This window comes from Pinus tabuliformis, chromosome 8, assembly GCF_031772625.1.
Source record: "Pinus tabuliformis cultivar Carrire ecotype Pingquan chromosome 8, CPIR1, whole genome shotgun sequence".
NCBI lineage: Eukaryota > Viridiplantae > Streptophyta > Pinopsida > Pinales > Pinaceae > Pinus > Pinus tabuliformis.
Genome location: NC_142294.1, coordinates 109,629,983 through 109,656,691, shown reverse-complemented (window position 1 = coordinate 109,656,691; position 26,709 = coordinate 109,629,983). Strand labels below are relative to the sequence as shown.

Below are 26,709 nucleotides of genomic sequence, written 5' to 3'. Positions count from 1 at the left end.
TTTAGTATATTGCATTATCAGGTTAATCTACAGTGAGAATTTCTACATGGTATCGGAGCAAAGGTGATCGAAGCTATGAACAATATACTGAAGGAGGGAAATTCGAAGGTTGAAGTTATTGATTGGAGGAGTAAAATCGAATTCTTATCATACTTCTAACTTCACCAATGGCATTCAATGGCTTGAGACTTGAGTATGCTCTAGACAGCAGCTCGAATTACATAGAATGGAAGGATCGAATGGAAAGGGTATTAGAAGACAATGGTTTGAAGAATTTCATTGATCAAGAAATCCCCAACCCAACTACAGCTAATGAACAAGAATTGGCTGAATGGAAGAAGTGTGTGGTGAAGGTGAGATGGATTCTTCTAGAGGGAGTTCGAGACCATATTTTCTCAAGTCTCCATGGGAAGGAGACTCCGTTTTCAATGTGGAAGACATTGAAGGATCTCTATCAGAACAATAGCGACCAGAGGAAGCTGGTGCTCAAGGATAAGCTTTAGAAAATCAAGATGGAAAAGGGTAATACTATTTCTACATATTTGAACAAGCTCACCACTTGCAGAGATGAGCTTGGTAGTGTGGGAATAACTATAGTCGATGATGATATGGTGAGTCTTTCTCTCCTCGGTCTTCAAGATACACATAGAGATGGGTGATGACAAGAAGTACAGTGTTTCAGGAGTGGGCACAGTTGCTTTTGAGAGGGAGCATGGATCTCCTCTCACCTTGATAGATGTGAAGTATGTGCCTAGACTGATGAAGAACTTGCTATCGGTCGCGATGTTGGAGGAAAAAGGCTACAATGATGTCTTCAGTAAAGGAAAGGTGTTCCTAAAACACATAGCTATGGGTCAGACCAAGAGGATTGGGATTCGAGTGAAGAATCTCTATAAACTAGAGGTAGATGACTATGCTACATTGAGTTCGAAAGTAGAATTGGTGCAAAGCCAAGACATTGGTGAGTTATGGCATAGATGGTTGGGCCACTTGCATCATGGGGCCTTGAAGATAATGCAGCAAATCTCTACCGGACTTCCCAAAGGTAAACTTGAGCAAGTGGACACATGCAAAGGTTGTACCTTGGGAAATTGCACCAAGTCTTCCTTTCATGATCAAGACAATCGAGTTGAAGCAATCTTAGAGCAAGTTCATACTGATGTGTGTGGACCATTCTTGATAGAATCCATTGTGAAGCAAAGGTATTATGTGTTTTTCGTTGATGATTTTTCTCGTAAATTTTGGATTTATTTCATGTAGAAGAAGGATAAAACCTTCTCAAAGTTTTGTGAGTTCAAATCTTTGGTTGAGAAAGAATCAGGGAAGAAGATCAAGGCCTTGAGAAGTGACAATGGTGGAGAGTATGTCTCTCAAGAGTTTAAGGACTTCTGTGCAGTGGAAGGAATTAAACGGGACTTGACAGCACCTCATAACCCACAGCAGAATGGGGTGGCCGAGAGGAAGAATAGAACGATTATGGGGGTAGCTTGGGCAATGCTCATGACCAAGGCCTACCACTTCATTTGTGGGCTGAGGCATGCAACATAGCTCTCTATTTGCAAAATAGAAGCCTGCATCACATACTTGGGATGAAGACACCAGAAGAAGCTTTCTTCGAGAAGAGACCAAATGTGGGTCAGTTCAGGATCTTTGGCTCATCAGTATATTGCCATGTGACCAAGGATGCCTGGAAGAAACTTGAGCTGACAATAGAGTTGGGGATACTTGTGGGGTACACTAATACACCTCACAACTATCGGGTGTACTTGCCTACCAGTCCAAGGATAGTGGTTCACAGAGATCTCAAGTTTGATGAGCAGAAGGCCATGCTAGTTTTCCTTGAGAGGGAGCTCCAACTACACGCTGTGGAGGAACTTTTGGTTCCTAAGGAGGAGGGGCCTCAGACTGATGCAGAGCAGCCGCATGCAGAGGTTCCATGAGTGGAGACATCCACTCAAGTAGAGTTTTCTAGAGATGGACGGAAGCGCACAAGAGAAGCTGACATATTGTTGTTGGATGTGAGAGAGAATGTGGGAGAACCATCTTCTCATCGCAGACAGAGGAGGTCACCTGATAGGTACATTGGATACATGGCCCTTGTTGGGGAATGTGTTGAGATCGAGCCATTTTCCTTTGAGGAAGCAGTGCAATAGCCAATTTGGGTTAATGCTATGGTGCAGGAGTATGACTCCATAGTTCGGAATAGTGTTTGGGATGTTGTTCCAAGACCAGAGAACAAGTTAGTTGTGAGTTTCCGTTGGCTTTACAAGGTAAAGAAAGCTGTTGATGATAGTGTGGAGAAACATAAGACAAGATTTGTTGCCCGTGGTTTCTCATAGGTCGAGGGGATCGACTATGATGAAAATTTTGCTCCTGTAGCATGGTACTCATCTATCAGATCAACGTTGGCACTATCAACACAGATGGGTTGGAAGATCCATCAGATGGATGTGAAGACTGCATTCCTCAAGGGCAAGATTGAGGAAGAGGTGTACATAGAGTATTCGAAAGGTTTTGAGACCATTGATTGTGAGTCACATGTGTGTCGACTCAAGAGAGCTTTGTACAAGCTGAAGCAAGCACCTCGTGCTTGGTACACCAGGATCAACAACTACTTCACTAGGTTGGGCTTCACAAAGAGTAAAGCATATGCGAACCTATATCACATCATTGTGAAAGGTAAGCCATTGATCATTGTTATTTATGTTAATGATCTCATATTGATAGGTGATGATCAGTTGATCATGTCTTGCAAGGAGGACCTTACAAGAGAATTCAATATGAAAGACATGGGTCTCATGCACTACTTCCTTGGCATGGAAGTGTAGCAGAAGTATGGGGAGTTGTTTGTGTCTCAGGGAAAGTATGCCAATGAGATAGTTAGGAGAGTCCACATGGAGAAGTGAAAGCCCATGTAGACTCTTCTAGTAGGTAACTGGAGGAAGAAGGATGCTACTTCAGGAGAAGTAGTAGAATCTACTATGTACAGGCAGCTTGTGGGTTCATTGATGTACTTAGTGAACACATGACCAGATTTGTGCTATGCGGTGAACCAGCTGAGTCAAGCTATGGTTCAGCCTACCAATATGTTTTGGAAGGCAGCAAAGAATGCTTTGAGATACCTCAGAGGCACATCTCAGTATAGATTATGGTACAGATGGATAGAGGGAATGAAGCTATAGGGCTTCCCTGATGTAGATTGGGAAGTGATTCCATCAGATCGGAAGAGAACATCAGGAGGAATTTTCAACCTTGGGTCAGCATTAGTTTCTTGGTATAGCAAGAAACAAAGGTCGGTTGCACTCAGCTTAGCAGAGGCTGAATACATGGCTTCAAGTCAAGCAACATGTGAGGCCATCTAGATGTGGAAAATTCTAGTTGGTTTGTTTGATCAGAGGATGGATCCAATTGTAATCTATTGTGATAATCAGAGTTGTATCAAACTCTCTGAGAATCCAATATTTCATGACAGGTCCAAGCACATCAACATTCGGTATCATCATCTCAGAGACTGTGTGGTGAGGAGGATCATGTTGTTGCAATATATTTTGACCTAGGAGTAAGATGCTGACATTTTGACTAAGGCATTGTCAAAGTGTAAATTCGAGCTCCATAGAGACAGAATCGGGGTGGCGGATAATCCCTTTCTTGTAGAGAGGGAGTGTTGAAATGTGGCAACAAGAATATTCCAATTTTAATTTTTCCTTGAATTAAAATTAGAATTTAGTCTCACTAGCTACTTGAAAAAATAAATAATTAATTCATCTTGAGTTAATTAGTTGGAGAAATTCAAGCTAGAAGTCTTTGTGAAGTCATGCAATAGTTATCCCTTTTATTGAGGAGATTATCCCTTAATTAAGGAGATAAGGATGAGTTGTATTTGAGTTGTAATTAGTTAGCTCAGTTAACTGAGTTAACTCCAGTTAAATTAGTTCCAAACAGTTTGAGGAACTAATTGTGAGTTCAGTAAGTTAATGCATGCATGCATGAAACTAGTGTACTCTAGATAACTAAATATTCTCTCATAAATAACTCATGCATGTGAGTTCAGACAAAGACCCAGTTGAGACTAAAGATAGGGAAAATGTACTATCAATTGCAAGAATTTTCCTATAAGAAAATCTCTTGCATGCAGAAGGAATTAATTCCTTGAGATTTGTGCAGTTTTACAGTGTGTTGGAGCAGTGTGTGAGATGGTGTCACACAAGGTTACAATAGGAACACCCAAGAAAAACTGCACAAGGAAATAGGAGGATTGGAGGGAAGAGGAAAAGGCATATGAGTTGTCTATTATGTTTATGAGCAGCAGTGAGGGATTGTACTGAGGGTTGGATAGCTGTGAGAGCTAAAGCTATGTGTAATCCTGAGATATTTCCACTTGTATGACAATATAGATAGTGGTGTTTTTAGCTAAGGCTTTCCCTAGAGTATTCTTCTGTGTTTCATGTGTATTGATTCTTCTTCTCTGTTATATGTGTTCTGTTTGATCTTTTTCAAATATATTAAGCTTCCGCAAGTTTGATTGTAGAAGTAGTTTAAGTCTTTTTCTTTAGTATATTGCATTATTAGGTTAATCTACAATCAAAATTTCTACATCTTGGAGGATTGTGCTTGTCTTAGAGGGTTGTTTAGACTTTCCATTACACATGAAATTAACTCTTTGACATCCTAAGACTCTCAATGGGAACCACTAAATAAATAAACCTCTGTCTCAAGAAACCCATGCAGCAAGGAATAATAAATTCATTTTACAAAAATCATAATTACAATGTCATGAAGACCGAACCTAGTTACACTTTCTTCAACAAAATGTTGTCTTCGCATCCATCTGTTCTACCTCAAAATCAAAAGCAACAAAAATAGATAAAATTAATCTAATAGAAGCTACCTTAGCAATGGCAAAAAAAATATCACCAAAATCAATTCCCGACACCTGGGAATAACCTTTTCCTACCAACCAAGATTTGTATTTCTACACCTTGACTTATGCATTCATCTTCTTCTTAAACACCCATTTTCTTCCAATGGGTTTCCTTCTAGCTGACGACTCCACCATATCTATTGCCTCCCTGAAAGTTCAGGGATTATCATCCGTAATAGATAAAGCAAAAATTGAACCAAAAGCAGATGGAATATACCTTTTTGGCTGCCTTCTTTCTTGAAGTGATCTTCTTACAACTAGAGTTTGTGGCTCTTCATATTCTAATTCCTCTTCTGTTGTGAGTCTAGTTCTTCCTCCTTTAGCTCAAACTTCATCTTCTCAGGTTCCTTTGGTAGGACTTCATGTTTAATAACATATTTCACCTCTAGAAACACCACATCTCAGTTGTACACAACCTTCCTTGTTTCTAGGTTCCAAATCTTATAACCTTTTAAACCATCCTTATTCCGAATAAAGATGCACCTTCCAAATTTACCATCCAACTTGGTTTTCTGCTTTGGAACATTTACATATGCATCACATCCAAATAACTTCAGATGTGAAAGAGAGGGTTTCTTACCATTCCATACCTCATGTGGATTATTATCCTCCAACGTTGATGAAGGTGATCTATTAACCAGGCAACATGCAGTCTCCACCACCTCTACCCAGAATTCTTGTCCTAACCCATCACCACTGAGAATGCTTCTTGCCTTTTCCATCAACATCATGTTCATTCATTCTGCAACTCCATTTTTCTAAGGTTTGTATGGAGTAGCCTTCTGTAGTGCTATACTAAACTTCTTACATAACTCTTCAAATTCCTTCTTACAAAACTCTCTACCATTATTTGTCCTCAGCACCTTTATTTTCTTCTTTGTCTAGGTTTCCACCAGAGCCTTAAATTATTTAAACATATCAAAGACTTCATATTTCTTCCTGAGGAAATATATCCATGTATTCCTTGAGAAGTGATCTATAAATGATACATAGTACAGAGACTTACCCAATGATGGAATCGACGCAGGTCCAAACATGTCATTGTGCACAAGCTCTAATATCCCTCCCTCTTAGCACCAGAGGGGAAACTCACCCGATTTTGCTTCCCATATACACAATGTTCATAGAAATCGAAATCTAGAGAGAAATTATACATACCTTCTACCATACCATTACCCTGAAGTATTTGAAGGCCCTTCTCTCCAATATGTCCAAGCCTTTGAATCCATAGTATGGCCTTTTCTCCAGAGACCACAAGGTTTTTTGCTCCACTTTCAGTAACCACAAAATTGTTGCACCAATCAATAACAGTGCTACCCAGAATCTTATACAGAGTTCCAATTCGTACTCCCCACATCAATACTAGTGCTCCCCAAACCATATTGCAAGTATATTTCTCGAACACTATTTTTACACCTGCATCATCCATCTTGCTTACAACAATCAGATTGTTCACCAATGAAGGAATATTCAGAACACCCGGAAGTGTTCTAATCCTTCCACCTTGCAAATTTAACTTAACTTTTTTGTGACCGATGATTGTAGCCTTCCTATCATCCCCTAAGAATACATCACCACCATCATATTTATCATACTCACAGAACCGCTCCCTATGGGGAGTGAAGTGAAAGGATGCACCGGAGTCAATCAAGCATGCCTCATGATCTACATGTGTACCTGAAGAAGAAGAAGCCAAGTACACATCCACACCTTCATCTAAGGTGCTTTTCGCCTCTATAGAAGGAGCATCATCAAATACCTTTCCTTTCTCAGGAGCTTTAGATCTACAATCCTTTTTGAAGTGTCCTTCCTTTCCGCATTTCCAGCACACCTTTACAGGTATTCTTGGAGATTTAGATCTCCCTCTAGATTTAGACCTCCCACTTGAGGACTTATTTTTGTTTCTATGTTGGGACCTTCCTCATAAAAAAAATGAATCACCATTCTAGCCCTCCATATTTTTCCGTCTCATCTCCGTGGACAACAGGGATGAGGCTATCTCATCAAAATGCAAGGTAATTGAATTGCTACCTACTGCAACAACTAGACTATCCCACAAATATGGTAGAGAACACAACAAACTAATGCACTTACCTTCATCTAAAATTTTAATATCAACAGATAACAACTGGTTTACCACAGTATTAGAGGCGTTCAAATTCTCTATCACTAAATCTCCATCCTTCATCCTCAAGTTATACAATTTTTTTCGTAAGAACAAATTATTCATCAGAGACTTAGATTGGTACAAAGTCCTTAACTTGTCCCACAAAGCATTCTTCGAAGCTTCCCCTAATACATTCAACAATATTGAATCTAAGATACACAATCGTATTGTTCTCTTTGCTTTCTAATCCAGCTTCTTCCATTCTTCATCAGAAATTGTCGTTGGTTTAGTACTTGGATCTATCGTGATCCATTGATCTTTATCCACCAGCAGATCCTCCATATTGAGTTTCCACAACTCAAAACTCTGACCATTAAATTTCTAGATCTCTATCTTCCCACTACTCGCCATCTTCTTTCATCGCAAGAATCGATCCCGCAGATATCCCACTGAACATGGTGTACCACAGGGCTAACAAAAACCCCTCAACAAAAAAGGCATCCCCTTTAAGCCGAAACAACTCCGATACCAAATGTAGGTTTTAACCTTGTACAGTAATTACCTGCAAACAAATTATTAAAACAAATAAAATATACAATGACGAGAGCATAAAATATAAAATAGATATACACAGATATTTCCCCTGGATCCCAAAACCAGGACTACTAGATTGATTTTTAATTATATTCCTTTCAATGTTATAATACATATATATAAATTTTAAAGCATCCATAAACCCCAATCCATTAACCCTGGATTAGAACATAACTATAGTTCCCTTGATATGATCTACAAGCTGCAATGGGCAAAAAACCATCATGCCCAAAACCATATGAAAAACCCATTAACAAAACCATAGGTAGGTCTACCCACCTAATATGGGAACACAAAACACAATCTTGGCGCATTTCCCTAGACCCCATAGATGGGTGATATCGCCCCCATCAAACCCCCTGCGACCCCCCCATTTCGCTCGACACAGGGAAGGGGGCACTCGTCGTCCCTCCTCTAACCCCTCAGCTTCACACATAGGCTACTTGTGGAAAGAATATAAAACACACCCAACATTTCTTGTTCCAAGAAAATAAAATGGTCTCTTAAAACACTCGGTGTTGGGGATCAAATCTAGGGGAGGAATGTTGCACAATTGTGTCATATTAGGGTTCATTGTGATGTATCTAGGGGATTTGTAGAAGGCTTGAGACTTTAGATCGATATGGAAAGCACATATAGTTGAAAAGTGGCAGGAGATAAACTTGCAGGAAATTAGATTTAGAAGAAGATAATTGTAGAGTATAAGAGAAGTAGTGACAAGTGTAGCATTGCAAAAAGAAGGAATGGATAGTTCATGGCTGCGAAGGAGAGGAAAAACAGAAGGATCTCCTTTTGGCAGAATAGAGGGCGCCAACAGAAGTGTTGAGGGAAGTTCGAATGGAAGTGATGGACCCCACCTAGAGTAAGGAGGATTTCATACACTCGAACCAGTCAAATAGATGATTACCATGAGTGATGAGTATACTCTAGTATATGATGAAATGCATTTATTAATGAGAATATTATTATTTGAGGATGACTCAGTCCCTGTAAGTAACAATCTACAAGATGGTGGAACAACTAATCCTCTCCCTAACCTTCCCCTGGTACTGTATCAAGATCATGTTTAAGAATTTAGCATTTCAGAAACTGCACTTTAGGTATGAAATAGATGGTTTTATTGGAGAAAATAGTTCTGGTAGTAGTTTTCAATCAAGTTCAAGTAGTTATTCTCAATCGGGTTCCCAAGGATTTGTAATAGTTCAGCCAAGGAAAACAGCTATGGCCCGAAATATCGTAGGATCAATTACCTGTTATTTAGAGTTTTCAAGATGTGGTGATGAATATGTTGAGCATCATTGGTACCCATGTGAAGAATTTTGCAGGGCAAGACAGAATCCTAACACCACTAAGCTCATTGAGTTTTGGACGACTTTGCGAGATAGCACTCTATGATGCTTCATTAAATGGTCTGATCTGAATCTAAACCCCATCGTGGATCAAGTTAAACAAGATTTTCTTCAATAATTTAAACTTATTCGAATCAGAAAGGTTTAGTAGAGTTGTTGGATATTAGGTAACAAGAAGGAGAATCTGCTTGGAAATGCATGCAACGATTTAAAGATACCATCCATAAATTACCTTGTCCAATTGACCCTCATAATCAAATATATTTCTTTATTAAATATTTGCTACCAATGACCAGGATTCTATGGTTACAACAAAGGATTCACACTTTGAAGGATGCTTTAGAGTAGGTAATGCAGATTGAGGCAATGGTGGGATATCTGCAGGACTATCAACTAGGTAGTACTTCTATTGACCCTGCTATTATGGGACTCTAAAATAAAATTGTTACATTTCTAGACAAATTGAGTATCTTACACCTGTGTGACTAATGAGGCCTCACATCTGGTGCACTGATTGTCAAGTTGAGGGACATCATGCCACAAAATTTCCATGTTTGATGGGTATGGGATTGATTAATATGCCTATGGGATCCCCTCTGTCATCGCATATTGTTGGGGTTGCACAGATATCTTCATCCATGCAATTCCAAGGGCACACTTAGTACTATGTGTCTCCTAATCACCAAGGTATGTCTATGAATGATTATTATGAAATTTGTAGATCTTAGGGATATTCGCCACGTCTGTTGTCTAATTTTCCAAAAGTATTCAAACATGAAAAACAATCTATTTTGTGAATTTTTTGTATCTCATACGCACAACACAGATCAATGTAGATCTTTTGATGCTCTGCCCAATCATCTTAATTGTATATCATTTATAGTTAATGAAACTCTCCGAGGTCGATGAGGAGGTGCTCCAAGGGGAGGCAAGACTGGAGGAAGATGTCCAATCAGATGTTATAACTGTGATCAAGAGGGTCATGTTGCGAGATATTGTCTAATGCCAAGGAGGCCTTGGTGATCGTATTACCAGGTAAATACACATTCCACTAAGGATTGTGTCAAACTCATTTCTCAGTGGGAGTGAAATTGGGTAAAGGAGGGAATTTGATCAATGCAAAACCATAAGAACCAGAGTCGTCTATGTAACCTAACATAAATATTGTTACCCGAGGAGGAAAAAGGACTAGAGATGATATTGGAACTTCTTAGCAACTTGTTGTTATAATATTGGCATCACTAAAAAGGTGTTATGACCCTAATCAATAGGAGGAATATTATAACGATGCAGCTGAAATCTTCAAATATTTTGTTTCCTCTCACAGACCGTGTATAGAGCAGCGGGAACGTGTGTAGGCTAAGAGTCCTAGATTTTCATAGGAAACATCTCAAACTATTCTAGAATGGCTCCACTTATTTTTGTAGCTTTTGAACGATGAACAACTGACTGGCTAGTTGTGCAAGAAATTGAAGGAAAGTGTGCAAGATGACCCACTCTTCGAGAAAAATATTTCTTCTAATTTACCTAAAAGACATTCTAGAAGAGTTCAAATAAATAAGAAAAGAACAAGAAGGGAATTCTGAGTGGATTCCTAGATTGTAGGATATCAAATTAAATATGTTATTCTAGATCTTCGGTCATATGTGAATATTCTGCCATGGAAAAATTGGGAGGCATTGGGAATACCAAAGCTAGATTTTTCTCAAATCCAGCTATGAATGGAAAACCAATACTACATCTTGCCTATTGTTAGACTAGAGGATGTTGAATTTGATACCATAGGTGTCAAAACACATGCAGAGTTCGAGGTGATAGACATTATGGGTGATAATGATCCTTATCCAACTTTGTTGGGAATTGATTGGGAATTTGAGAATTATGTAGTGATTGACTTGAAGAGGGAAACTATGACTTTTCAAGTAGATGGATTCTAGGTTATTGCATGATGTGGAGCAACATCCTAACTTATTGGACCTCTTTATTAACTTACTGTTGGGAAGAGGGAAGACTACATCAATTTGACAATTTTTGGTTCCATTAGTTGGAGAAGCTTTCAAAGTACCAAGATTGGCTCTGATGTTGCAATTTATGATTGGTAGCAGGGAGATTATGAGCTCCATTATGGGCACTGTGCAATTGTTTGATGTATTCGATGGATTGGTACAGAGGTATGAGAATATCCCACTTTTATTGGTATTAAATATGTTGTACATTTTCTTAAAGAAATTGATTCTAAAATTGAAGAATGTCAAAATATCCCTTTGATGAATGTTCCTTTGCAAGGGACCCCCGCGAGATGGTGGGGGGACCATCGCAGCCACCTCCATGACTGGGAAACTATTAAGTTTGCCATGGTGTTTAGATTTTATGCTCAAAAGAGTCCTTTTAATAGAATTACTATATATGATGGGTATACCAATTTCAAAAAAGAATATATAAATATGTAGTTATGTTTGGTCAGAAATTGACTTAGAGGTTGCAATGTGGATAGACAAGTTCATCCATACATTGGGAAATTCCCCACAACATTGGTATTTGAAGGAGGAAATGTATAGGAAATCGATGGATTGGAATATGTTGAAAACTTAGTTTTGTAAATATTTCTCATTTTCAGATATGAATGTGAGGATAGCTGAAGCCTTAAAATCTATTAAAAGGGTGTTGTTCCCTTTTGGGAAAGTTGTTGAGGAGTGTATAAGGTATGGATCTTTTGCACATCAATATGACTTGGGTTTTCATGAGGCTATAACTTGTGGAAAATTTGGCAAAGAACCTGATGATGATGACTTAGAAGAGTTAACAAATCTATCTTTTAAAGAATCTGAGGGGGAGAGAGAGATAAAGGAGAATCATATAAAAGATGCACCTCATTTGAAACCACCCAAGCTATAGATGTTGAACACTAGGACCAATGAGAAACATAAAACTGCCTCTATTAGTGATTATTTGGATGAGAAGACCACTAAGGATATATTTGACTTGTTAAAGGAGTATGAATATTTGTTCCTTGCATCAACCTCAGAGCTTAAAGGGATTAAAGGAGACTTGGGTGAGATGAACATAATTTTAAAACCTGATGCAAATTCAATTAAGCATTGACCATATTGATTGAATTCACATGTCAAAGAAAAGGTGAAGAAATAGATTTATAAGATGTTGGTCATATTTCTAGTCGATGAAGTAGAGTGGATTAGTCCCATTCTGATCCAGGATAAGAAAGACTTATATGAGAACTGAGTATGTGTGGACTATAGGAGCCTTAACAATGCTTGTTTCCATGATCCATTTCCTACTCCTTTTAGTGATGAGGTCTTGGATAATGTCGCAGGTAATGAAGCTTATTCCTTCACTAATGGGTTCTCTGGCTATCACCTTCATGATGGAATGTTGTCCCTATGCTTATAATGTTATGCCTTTTTTCCTGAAGAATGCTCCTTTTGTGTTTTCAAGGTTTGTGTTCACTACATTTCATGATTTTATGCATAATTTTATTGAAGTATATATGGATGATTGGGTAGTTTATAGTTTGTTGAAGAATAATTCTAGTTTTCTCTGAGTCATGTTTTGATCATTGTTGGAAATTACAAATTTCTCTGAAATTAAAGAAGTGTATTTTTGTTGTCCCTTTTCGAACATTTCTTGGGCATATCATTTGCAAGGAGGGAGCATGTGTATTGTTGGGTTGTGTTATATTCATTCCATGACTAGCCGACGTAGTTAACTAGGGGCTTAGAAGGGGGGTGGAGCCCCCCCTTAATTGTGTCGATTGCGTAGTGGGGGGAGTCACAGGGGGTTTGATGGGTGCAGGCAACCCCACTCTATGGGGTTTGAGGCAGTGCCCCAGAAAATTTTGGTTTTGGACCCTATATCAGGTTGGGCGGACCTACCTATGGTTTTGTGCATGTTTTTCGCACATGGTTTTTGACGCAATGGTTTTCGGTCCATGGTTTTGGACGAGATGGTTTTCAATCCATGGTATTGGATACTTTGACATATATAAATATGTATTGTAACATTGAAAAGAACATAATGAAAAATCAAGCTAGTAGTCCCGATTTTGGGATCCAGGGGAAAATCTCTATGTATATGTGTTTTATGTGTCATGCTCTCACATTGTTTATTTTCTATGTTTTAGAATTCGTATGCAAGTAATTTTTGTACGGGGTTAAAACCTACATTTGGTATCAGAGTTGTTTTGGCTTCAAGGGGATGCCTTTGTTGCTAAGGGATTTCGCTCGGACCTATGGTAGACCCTTTTCAGTGGGAGATCTGTGGGATTGATTCTGGTGGTGAAAGAAGATGGCAAGCAGTGGAAAGATAAAGATCGAGAAATTTAATGGTCAGAGTATTGAGTTGTGGAAACTCAAGATGGAGGATCTGTTGGTGGATAAAGATCAGTGGATGGTGGTAGATCTGGGTACTAAACCAATGGGAGTGTTTGATGAAGAATGGAAGAAGTTGGATCGGAAGGCAAAGAGCACAATATGATTGTGTGTCTCAGATTTAGTATTGTTGAATGTATCAAGGGAATCTATGACGAAGGCTTTGTGGGACAAGTTAGGGACTTTGTACCAATCTAAGTCTCTGGTGAATAAACTATTCCTATGAAAAAAGCTATATAACCTAAGGATGAAAGATGGAGACTCAGTGATAGAGCATCTGAATTCATTTAGTACTATGGTAAGTCAGTTATTGTCTGTTGATATCAAAACTTCAGATGAAGATAAGTGCATTAGTTTGTTGTGTTCTCTACCAGATTCGTGGGATAGTCTAGTTATTACAATAGGTAGCAATGCAATTGCCTTACAGTTTGATGAAATAGTCTCATCCTTGCTGACGGAGGAGATGAGATGGAAAAATATGGAGAGCCAGAATGATGATGCCTTGTCTGTATGAGGATGGTCCCAAAATAGAAACAAAAATAAGTCATCGAGTGGGAGATATAAATCTAGAGGGAGATCTAAATCTCCAGGAAAACTTGTAAAGGTGGTGTGCTAAAAATGTGGAAAGGAAGGGCACTACAAAAGGGACTGTAAATCTAAAGCTCTTGACAAAGGAAAGGGATCTGATGATGCTCCTTCTGCAGAGGCAAAAACCACCTTAGATGAAGGTGGGGATGTGCACTTGGCTTCTTCAAGTACACATGTATATCATGAGGCATGGTTGATTGACTCAGGTGCATCCTTTCACTTCACTCCCCATAGAGAGTGGTTTTGCGAGTATGAGAAATATGATGGTGGTGATGTATTCTTAGGGGATGATAGGAAGGCTAGAATCATTGGTTGTGGAAAGGTAAAGTTGAAGTTGCAAGGTGGAAGGGTTAGAACACTTCCGTGTGTTCTACAGATTCCTACATTGGCCAGAAATCTGATTTCTGTAAGCAAGCAGGATGATGCAAGTGTAAAAACAATGTTTGAGAAGGATACTTACAAGATGGTTTGGGGAGCACTGGTCTTGATGTGGGGAGTTTTGATTGGAACTTTGTACAAGCTGCAAGGTAGCACTGTTGTTGATGGGTGCAACAGTTCTGTGGTTCCTGAAAGTGGAGCAGAAAATCTAGTGGTATCTGGAGAGAAGACCATGTTGTGGCATCAAAGGCTTGGACATATTAGAGATAAGGGCCTTCAAATACTTCATGGTAAAGGTATGGTAGAAGGTATGAGTAATAGCTCTTTGGATTTTGATTTCTGTGAAAATTGTGTATATGGGAAGCAGAATCGGGTGAGTTTCCCCTCTGATAGTAAGAGGGCAAAACAAATATTAGAGCTTGTGCACAGTGATATGTTTGGACCTGTGAAGGTTCCATCACTGGATAAGTCTGTGTACTATGTATCATTTATAGATGAATTCTCAAGGAATACATGGATTTATTTCCTTAAGAAGAAATCTGAATTCTTTGACAGGTTTAAAGAATTTAAGGCTCTGGTGGAAAACCAAACAAAGAAAAAGATAAAGGTGCTGAGGGCAGATAACGATGGAGAGTTTTGCAGTAAGGAATTTGAAGAATTCTGTAATAAGTGTGGTATAGCATGGCAGAAGACTACTCCATATACATCTTAGCAAAATGGAGTTGCAAAAAGAATGAACAAGACGTTGATGGAAAGGGCAAGAAGCATGCTCAGTGGTGCTAGGTTAGGACAAGAATTTTGGGCAGAGGCGGTGGAGACTGCATGTTACCTGGTCAATAGATCACCTTCATCATCGTTGGAGGATAAGACTCCACAAGAGGTATGGACTGGTAAGAAACCCTCTCTTTCACATCTGAGGATATTTGGATGTGATGCATATGTACATGTTCCAAAGTAGAAACAAACCAAGTTGGATAGTAAATTTGAAAAGTGCATATTTATTGGGTATAAGGATGGTTTAAAGGGTTATAAGCTTTGGAACCTAGTAATAAGGAAGGTTGTGTACAGTCAAGATGTGGTGTTCAGAGAGGTAAAATATATTATTAAACATGAAGTCCAACCAAAGGAACCTGAGAAGATAGAGTTTGAGCTAAAGGAGGAAGAATCAGACTCTATAACAAAGGAGGAATAAGAAGATGAAGAGCCACAAACTCCAGGTGTGAGAAGACCATTTCGAGAAAGAAGGCAGCCAGAAAGGTATAGTCCATCTGCTTTCTATTCAAATTTTTCTTTATCTATTATTGATGATGATCCCATAACTGTGAAGGAAGCAATAGATTCAGAGGATGGAAAAATTCAGAGGATGGAAAACTCTGGAAAGAGGCCATGGTTGATGAAATGGCATCTTTGCACAAAAATGAGGCTTGGGATCTAGTGGAGTTGACGGCTGGAAGGAAACCCATTGGCAGCAAATGGGTGTTCAAGAAGAAGACAAATGCAGAAGGAAAGGTGGAGAAATACAAAGCTCGGTTGGTAGCAAAAGGTTATTCCCAGGTGCCGGGAATTGATTTTGGTGATATTTTTTCTCCTGTTGCCAAGGTAACATCTATTAGATTACTTTTATTTGTTGCTGCTACTTTTGATTTTGAGGTAGAACAGATGGATGTGAAGACAACATTTCTTCATGGGGATCTGGAAGAGGAGATCTACATGAAGCAACCGGAAGGCTTTGTGATGAAAGTAAGAAAGAACTGGTATGAAAGTTAAAGAAGTCTCTGTATGGGTTAAAATAGTCACCAAGGATGTGGTATCAGGAATTTGATACATTTATACGGGGACTTGGCTTCACTAGAAGCAAAGCAGATCCCTGTGTGTATTTTAAATTAATTGGTGACCGTGTTATTTATCTGGTCTTGTATGTGGATGATATGTTGCTGGTTGGAAATGACAAAGAAATTATCCAGGATTTGAAGACCCATTTATCCTCCAAATTCGACATGAAAGATCTTGGTGCTGCAAACTATATTTTGGGCATGGAAATTAAAAGAGATCGGGCAAAGAGGAAGCTCTAGTTAAACAAGAGGAAGTATGTCGAGACAATATTGCAGAGGTTTAATATGCAGGATAGTAAAATGGTGAAGGTCCCTATTCTTGTAGGTGTAAAATTATCTATTGAACAGTGTCCCAAGACACAAAAAGAGGAAGAGGACATGTTCGTGTTCCATATGCAAGTGCAGACGGTAGCCTGATGTATGCGATGGTATGTACTAGACCAGACATTGCACATGCAGTGGGAGTATTGAGCAGGTTTATGTCAAAACTAGGGAAGGAGCACTAGATAGCAGTGAAGCGGGTTTTCGAGTATTTGCGTGGCACTAGTGATTATGGTTTGTGCTACCAAGGAATACCAGGATTGGACAGAGTGTTGGATATTCGTGGCTTTGTTGATGCAGATCGAGCTAGAGATATGGATCAAATAATATCTACAAGTGGGTATGTGTTTAACCTATTTGGAGGTGCAGTCAGCTGGATGAGTAAGAAACAATCTGTAGTGGCACTATCAACTACAGAGGTAGAATACATGGTAGCCACTCATGCAAGCAAGGAAGTAGTTTGGTTGCAGATATTGTGTTCAAGTATGGGGTTAGTACACGGAGCTATAAGGATAGACTATGACAGCCAAAGTGAAATTTTCTTGGCAAAGAACCCTGCATATTATTCAAAGACAAAGCACATTGATGTTCAATATCACTTTGTGAGGGATATGATTGAAGACAAAAGGGTGTTGCTGGTAAAGGTGGACACTTTGAAGAATACTACAGATGCATTGAAAAAATCTGTGAGCTCTGAGAAGTTCCCTTGGTGTAGAGAAACAATGGGCATTACAGGGCTGGATAAATGACTAAGCTCTCCTATGGACCCCTGTGGAAAGAAAACAACAAGTGGGAGAATGTTGGTTTGTGTTATATTCTTTCCACGACTAGCCGACGTAGTTAACCGGGGGGTTATAAGGGGAGAGAACCCCCCCCCCATTGCGCCGATTGCGTAGCAGGGGGTGCCACAGGGGGTTTGAGGGGTGCGGGTAACCCCACTCTATGGAGTCTAGGGCCGTGCCCTAGAAAATTTTGTTTTGGACCCTATATTAGGTTGGTCAGACATACCTATGGTTTTTTGCATGTTTTTTGCACATGGTTTTGGATGCGATGGTTTTTGGTCCATGGTATTGGACACTTCAACATGTATAAATATGTATTGTAACATTGAAAGGGGCATAATGAAAAATCAAGTTGGTAGTCCTGGTTTTGGGATCCAAGGTAAAATCCCTGTTTATATGTGTTTTATGTGTTATGCTCTCGGATTGTTTATTTTCTGTGTTTTAGAATTCGTATGTAGGTAATTTTTGTACGGGGTTAAAACCTACATGTATATCTTGCCAAGGTTGTGGTAATATTGAATATGCCACCACCATCTAATGTTAAATAATTAAGATCCACTTTGGGTCATATAGGATACTATCACAAGTTCATTTGCAATTATGTGCTCATAATTGAACTGCTGGAGAAATTATTGAAAAAGTATGAGAAAATTATTTGGACTACTGAATGTGACTTTGCATTTTATACCTTGAAAGAGAATCTTGCAAGTGCACCAACCCTAGTTTACCTAGATTGGAAGAAAAGAATTTGTGTCCATATAGACGCATCAAGGATTTCTTTGGGAGCTATATCGACTCAGCCTAGAGAAGGTAATTTATACCATCCAATTTATATCACTAGTAGAAAACTTTCTATTACAGAGAAGAACTATACCACTACTTAATGGGAGGCCCTTGCCATGGTGTATTCATTACAAAAGTTCAGAAATTATTTGTTGGGTGCTCCATTTAAATTCTTTACATATGATTATGCTTTGAAGTATTTGACTAATAAGCCTATCTTAGAGGGAAGGATATTCATGTGGCTCTTTATATTTCAATAATTTTCATTTGATGTCATTTTCAAGCCAGGCTACTCAAATGTGGGTCCAAATCATTTATCCTAATTGGAATCAGGTGAATCTAGAGGCTATGTTGATGACCAATTATTAGATGCACATTTATCTAGATTTTAAGCAATTCCATATTATTTGGAGGATATTGCATTGTTCCTTGCCACTAGTAAGTGCCTAGATGATTATACAACCACTAAAAAATGGCATATGGTTGTATGAACTGCTGATTATCAAGTTATTGTAGTCTAACTATATAAAATGAGGCTTGATCAAATCTTGCGTCGGTGTGTTTTGGACCATGAAAGGGATAATATTTTATGGCAGTGCCATGCGGGAGTTGTTGGAGGTCATGTTGGAGGTAAAGCCACTACTCATAAATATTTGCAAGTTAGTCCATAGTGGCCCACATTATTTAATGATGCCAAGACTATGTTAAGAAGTGTGATATTAGTTAAAGAGTTCGTCACCAATCTTAATGAGATGAAATTCCTTTGCATCCCTTCATATCCCTTGAAGCATTTGAAAAATGGGCAGTTGATCTTGTAGGGCTGATTCATCTACCTTCATGACATTCACATGCTCGGTACATCATCACCACAACAGATTATCAGACACTTAGGGTGGAAGTTGCTCCTGTCAAGGATTGCAATGTTGATACTATTGCCCGATTTATATTTGAAAATATCATTACTAGATTTGGTTGTCCTAGAAGTGTCACTAGTGACCAAATATCACATTTTATCAATGAGGAAATCAGTACGTTGCTCCATAATTTTTATGATTCGGTGCCACAAAAGCATCCCTTATCACCCACAAGCAAATGGAACTATTGAAGCCCTTAATAAAATCCTAGAGAATGATCTCACTAAAGTTTTCTCAGTGACTAGGCATGACTGGGATTAGTGGATTCCGATAACTTTATTGGCTTAGCCCACTACAGTTAAGTGATTGCACAAGTATACACAATTTCAACTTGTTTATGGATGGGAAGTAGTGGTTCTAGCAGAATTCATAGTTCCCAGTATTTTCATTGCTCAAGATATCAAAATTTTCGATGATGAGTCAATTTATGAACTATTACAAGAGTTATGGAAACTAGATGAGCAACGGTTCCTTGCATAATTACATCGAACTGTTGAAAAAGAAAGGAAAAAATCTTGGCATGATAGGCACATTAAGAATAAATCATTCTCATATGGAAATGAATTATTACTTTATGACGAGAAATATATTAACGATCCAAGAAAATTAAAAATGCATTGGTTGGGCTTATTTTATGTTGAAGAGATTTGGGACTTGGGAGTTGTCAAGCTTGTTTAGTTGGATGGTATCCTTCTGCTTGCTTGGATGAATGGCACATGCCTAAAGCCATACTATGGCCCGTAAACTCATTTTGATTTTGAATACTCTCTACAAAGGGAGTATTAGTGAGGTTTATAGTTCAATCAGTTGCATCAGTATTAATTAGAGTCTAAGTTTTATTTGGTCTTGTATTTATTTACCTCAATAAAATTACTTTTGTTTAGTCATGGCCCACCACAAATCATTATGGTCGGGGAGGTGTCATCGTGTCCAATCTATCATATTGTTAGTCATAAATATGTGTCTTTTTTGTCATTAAGACTGTAACATCGTTAGTCATAAATATGTGTACTTTCTGTCATTAAGTGTCGCCCTTCCTATAATAGTTTTCCTTCGTATTTAGTAATATTTTGGATATAATTTATTTACCATCCCAATCTTCTTAGTTAGTGGTTTAAATTCTTCGAGAAAATTGAATGATTTTATTGGTATTTGTGCATATTTTTGGATTCCCACTAATTCTCTCACATATCGCTTCCACCTGGTAATGGTCCAATATTTTCAAATTCTCGCCATGTGTTTTATATAGCCTCGTTGCTTTCTATTTCTTTATCATTGCACTTATGTCTTCATCAAGTTTCCATCCTGGCTCTTGTGTCTTCTACGTTTGTGTCTCCGCCTCTTTGTCGACCCCCTATTCATCTTGTCTACACCTGTCACTCATCCTTAATGGGTCGTTCTAAAAAAATCCCCATTCCCATGTTCCCTTTTTAGTCTCACATTCACACCACATATGACCTTTTGGGGAAATATGAGAATTCCAACCTCATCAACAATGAATTTGTTGGACCATGTCCTTTTTCTTGGACTCTGCTCTGGTATGTTCATGTAGCTGAATATGCAACTAGTTTCCCAAGCCTCTCATAATATCAACCCCTAATTTTTTCCTTTGAAGCTATCAATCCCGATGATACTCAGAGACCTACCTATCTTTGGTACTATTAGTGAAGTTATGTGATGCACCAAATTATTGATCAGTAGACTTCATGGGGGTTCCTTACGGTTGGATAGGGAATATCTTATTCATGTTGAGGACATCTATATACTTACAGTATTATCACCATATGGAAAATATGATTCTACATCTTTTCAGAGTATTTCCAAGTGCGATGAGAAAAAAACTGATAATAACATTTATACGAAATATGGAACTGAATACAAAGGGTGTGGAGCAGTAATTGATTTGATTAATAATGAGCAGAATAAGTTTTCCTATTTTATTATTTTCATTAATATTATGTGAAATTACATGAAAGGGGAATGTTCCTTGGATGCTATATCTGTCACCGAAGTATGAAAAATTGTGTACAACTTAATTGGTCGAGTTTCCTGTTAAATGTGCTCTTCAAGGAATGTGAAGATGTTCATAAGCATGCCACATATTTTATATTTGGCTACCTAGTTATCACCTTGGCTAAGATGAAATGGTGTGCTCGAGAAGGCTGAGACCTTATTGAATCCGTAAATAATTAGCCCTATGCTTATTCTTATTCCTATGCCCCAGGAGTTTTTTTCCTCAGTCTACAACGCTATTTCCAAGGTAGGTTCTCTGGTATACTCTAATACACCTGTCTCTATTATTAGTCCCCTTTTTATTTCTCCACCTACCATCATCAAAAACCTCCCCATGTCCATGGCTTAAATGCAATTTATCCTTGGCCATGCCCTCAAAACCCCAAACATACGACTTCTAGTGTGATTGACCTTACCAGTGAATTTTCCCCCATGACCCATGAATCTAATCCCATTCCTGAAGAAAATAAAACCCCCTCCACTCCTCACTCCCCTCATTCATCACCTCACACTACCTTTGAAGCCACTATTTATGATCATCCTGAACACGAAATGACCCTCTACGATACTGTTGATATGGAAATTGAGTTTTTCCTTGTAAACCATATTATTGTCCCTAAGTCTGTCGCCATTACATAGAGTCAAATGGTGTAATTCGTAATCCCATCGGTTTCTTCAGCCATTGTCCCTCCACCATATCCCACTCTAGTACTCTCTATTGAGAAAGTGGCTACATTTCCTAGTGACCCTGCAAACTATCGTGAATTTCTTTCTTTGGTTTCCCAACAACACGATATCATCCATCTTCTACCAGGACAATTTCTTATTCAGCTAGGCATTGAAATTCACAAACAACAAATTTAGGACTAGGAATCCTCACCCCAAGGCCATTCAAACAAGTTAGTTCCGAATGGAAAAACCCTCAATATTGATACCCAACCTTAGATACTCTTTCTAATGATGACCTCTAGAGCTTGTAAAGATCTCACTTGTTTCAATTCATTAGATTTACGACCATGAATTTAGAAGACCTCTTTACTCTTTATGACTCCAAGTATAAATAAATTTTTCCCACTTATGAGCAGCAACTCACTTTGGTTACAAATGAGCAAGATCAGTTGTGGGGAGATAAAGAGAAGCTGGAGAAGCAAAGCCTGGGAAAACAGAGGCATAATTCAAGATAACAACTTCTGGGAAATTAGAGAGGGAGACTTAGACTTATTCTGGGAGGATAGATGGCAACAAGAACCTATTCTGTTAAAGGAGGATTTGGAGGACCTCAAAGTAGAGACAGACACCAAGGATCTCACCAAGGTTAAGGACTTTTGGAATCAAAACAATAGTTTAGGGAAATGGAGAAACTAGAGAAAATTTGATCTCAGAAATGATAGTCCCCTAAAAGCTAAGGCTGAGAGACTAATGAAGATGTTAGAACAAAGGAAAATTATAGTTTCAAGGGGGCATGACCAACTGAGATGGGGCAACAATAATGAGGGGACCTATAATCTCAAGGAAGATAAACTCATACTCCTTGAACTAGATTCCCATGCTCCAGACAGGATTTGGAAAAACCTATGGAAGCATCAAGGTTGGATGAAAATTCAACTTTTTATGTGGCTGGTACTGCACAAGAAAATTCTAACCTGGGATAACATTAGGAAGAGGGGTGTCTTGGGGCCTTCCAGATGCCAGCTCTGTGAAGCTCAAGAGGAGACAATGGAGCACCTTCTCAACAACTGCATTTTACTTCCAGATTATGGGATTCTTTCATCTCTATCTTCCAACAATCTGATAGAGACATTGGAATTCTTTTCAATACCCTAACCAAATGAAGAAGGAACTTTTCAAATAATGAAGTTTTAAGTTTCGCTTGGGCACTAACACCAAGATTCATTATTTGGAATGTCTGGAAAGAAAGGAACAATAGAATATTCAATAATGTTAAGAAATCTCCCCAGTATCTCTATGATCTTATCCTAAAACAGATTAAGGAAACTGTTGGCACTATAGTTTGAAATCTCCCTATGAAACCCCCTTCTGCAACAAAATGGAGGATTCTCTATAAGCTAGAGTTGCAGGGACTTGTTCCTCAGGGCTTAGTCAGGAAAGCTTCAATTCTGGATCCTGAGCTAGATTTCTGGCACCCCTCCCCCCCCCCCCCCAAGGGTTTTCTGAAATTCAACATTGATGGTGCTTCTAAAGGTAATCCGGGCACGACCAGCCATGGAGGGGTGTTAAGGGATGAAAATGGAAGTATTATGTTTATCTTCCATGGTCATTTAGGAAAAGCCACCAACAACATGGCAAAGTTAATCTCCATGGAACAATGTCTTGAGTTCTTGGTTCAGGAAAACCACCAAAATATGATCATTGAAGTTGATTCCAAGTTAATCATTAACTCAGTCAAGAGAATAAGTTGGGGAATGAAACCGGAGAAAGCCTCAAGAAACTAGAGGCTGATCCAAGTCTTTCAACAAATTCACAGTCACCTACAGGGCATGAGAACAATCAGTTTTGCACATGTGCGAAGAAAGGGCAATAAACTAGCAGATTTGCTTGCCAATCAAGGAGTGATTTTCACAGATAATAGAGTGGCATTGAACTGGCAAGAACTCCCTCGAAACAGATTAAAAACAGAGTGTCAAAACCAAGCAGATGAAGATAAGACAATGTTCCTTAAAAGAGCCATGGAGGCGAGCACAGCTGACCAACAGTTGTTTATTTAGAGGTTTGCTCACTATCTGGTCTTTTGAGAGTGGCTTGCAGTGGTCAACGGGCATTTCCCAAGTTATTATGTTCACTATAGTTTCCAGTTGCAACAGCGAGGATGAATTGGTTTTGTGGATAACAGGAAGAATGGTGGATGCTTTAAAACACATCGGGTCAAGGAGGGTTGATGCAGCGAACGGTCGAGAGCCGAAGTTCATTGGAGGCTGCGAAACTAGAGGTTTTTCTAGTTGGCTTATTTACCACAGCCTAAGCGGTTTTCCAATGATCAAGGCCCTCAAAAGCAGGAAGCGATATCTCCTTTTTGGGAGCGATTCCACTCAGTGTGCTCCACGTGGCGGTGGGGCCGGGAGGAATACCACCCTCATCGCATGCTAATGTGTGCGAAGGTAGGCGAGTGTGATATCAGTCTCAACCGTTGGATCATACAAAGCAGATCAATGGATGAGATTGATCGTGCATGTCTACGGGTCCCAGTGGTAAACGGTGGGCTGCTTATCATAGCGTAAGACAAGTTAGGATTTGGCGGGAAGCGGGTGTCCTGGGTATCAAAAGACTTTTCACTTTGGCCATTGAGCCGTAGGTTTAGAAGTCGGCCAAATGCAAAACCTTTATATTATTGACATTGTTGTTCTTTTTGGGTCCGTATCCTGACTCTTGTACTTTTCTTTTGAGAAATGTAAGGTTTGGTTGTAGGGAAGGAGGCATGTGCTTTGATCCCGTTTGCAGGTTTTGACAGGGTCTCTCCATGGTCAATGACCATGTGGGAAATTATGTATTTTATGTACTTTATTTGATGATTAATGGAATTGAAGGTCACTCTTGCATTAGCAAAATACTGATTATTTAAAAAAAATGATTTATTTTCATTATGGGTTAGGAGGATGAAATTTAGGGAAGCATATTATCCTGAAATTTTATTACTTATTCATTTCCATAGATGACTATTGTTGACTATTGTTTTAGATTACATTTTTCTAATCCTCCTCCATTACAGGCTGAAACTGGAGCTGAGGTTTCTGGTGTCTTAACGGTCATGACATTAGGCATGTAAGTTGAGTATTAGTGTTAGATTTGACCAGTTGTTTGCATTTAAACCTCACAGTTATATTCCATGTTTCTTATTATTATGTTCTCATATTCTTGCAGAGTTTATGCAGCATCGAGGACAATTTTCAAGAATGAAAGTTGGCAAAGGACAACTTTCAAGAGTGAAGCTCAACAAAGCTTATATCACTTTTGGTAATTCCTTTTTTAATGTTTAAAGGATTTTATGGTTTTGTTTAACAAAATAGTTATCATATTTATAATCTCTTGATTTACAAATTCCCAAAAAGGCATTTTTTGTGGAACCAATTATAGCATTTTAAAGATTAGGGAATGTGATGGTCGTATTAGTGGTTTCTTAGTGATTATTGTAGTTGAGACTTATAAAGGTTACATAAAGGTTGTAATATGATAGCCCTATTGTCAACCATAATATTACTTTGGAAGTGTCTCAATGTGACATACCACTGAGGTAAATCACATTAAATGTGACATGATAACAAAGTCAACTTTATGACTCTTGTAATATTGCGATGTGATATTACATTGAAGTCAATTATATCATTAACTTAAAATATATTTAATAAGAGATATAATAAAAATAATAAGCTAGTGAGTTATTTATTTTGTAGATAAGATATATATACACCTCTTACATTACAATTTATATTATAATGGATAATTTAACTTAAAAAATATGTATAAATAAAATTTAATTAAAAAAAATTGTTTACGGAAGTAACACTTCTCAATCGACAAGTTGTTTACGGAAGTAACACTTCTTAATCGACAAGTGTTATGAAAATAAGTGTTATGTACCAAGAGATTTGAGGTTTAATTCTTCTGACTTTCTCGTGTCTGTGAAAGGGGTATATGTAGGCCAAGAAAATTTTTCAGGATGGAAGGTTATCTTAAACTTTAGAAATTTTGGTGAATCTTACTAGCTCATAATATGCAAAGTGTAAAATGTTTGACAATATTCGTGTAAAAATATGTATATCTATAATTACTTAACAATAGTCTATATAAATTTGGTGATTTTAAGGTAACACAATTTTAGTCTATAAATTTAAAGCAAATCATTTTAAAAAAAATGGAAATTGTCAATAGTCATAATCAACCCGTATCAAGAGAATATGAAAGTGACCTAATTATTTATTGATTCCTCTAATAAAAAAACCATTTATTTTAATTATTAAATAAATAAATAAAATGATACTTGTAAAATAATATTAAGATAATAACAATATTTTTTAAATATAATTCATTTTATAACATTTATTTTTTTAATCCATGATTTATTTCCTATTTTATTAAATATTTTATATTTAAAATGATTAAAATATTTACATTTTAAACTAAGATTCTAATCCATCTACGTAGTTTTATTTACTTTTCTATTATTTTAAAATATGTCCTACAAAATTTAATGATATAGTATAAGTATGTTATATTTTTTTAAATAAATATAAGTTCTGATAGATTTATATGTTTTTAATTTTTATATTTTTCTAATATATCTTTTATAAAGTTTATATTGTTTTTTAAGGTTAAATAATTTATGTTACTATTATAAAATATAAATTTATAATATTGATCTATGTTGTTAGTTTGTTATTGGGGAAATTAGACTAGTAGCATAAACATAAAACTTTAAGATTGTTCTTATTATTCATGATCTTTTGAACTAACGAGACAAAAGAAGTAAAATAAATTGCAAGGAAAATACTACATGAACTAAAATACATTGTTGCATTGTTTGAAATTATACTATGAGCATGAGCATGTGCCATGCAACCTTTCATTATGCTCATTTTTTTGCCTGATCTGGAAGTTGGGGTTCTCCATATGTGTTTGACGTTGAGGGATCTATGCATGTGATTCTCTTAGTCAAGGACATGATTTTGATGTTAATGCTATCCATTTTTTCCACAAGCTCAACCATATAAATGACCATTTCCTATTGAG

The 26,709-nt window shown here is 37.8% G+C and overlaps 1 protein-coding gene across 1 annotated transcript in view; it reads left to right on the top strand.

Moving 5' to 3' along the window:
• The window catches only part of LOC149234371 (sodium/hydrogen exchanger 8-like), a 384,605-nt gene extending 359,466 nt beyond the window's left edge, over nt 1-25,139 (top strand). The window contains exons 8-9 of the mRNA XM_089461155.1: nt 24,692-24,744; nt 24,844-25,139. Coding sequence (XP_089317281.1) covers nt 24,692-24,744; nt 24,844-24,940 — 150 coding nt within the window. The 3' untranslated portion in view covers nt 24,941-25,139. The remainder of the gene's footprint in view (nt 1-24,691; nt 24,745-24,843) is intronic.
• The last annotated feature ends 1,570 nt before the right edge of the window (nt 25,140-26,709 follow it).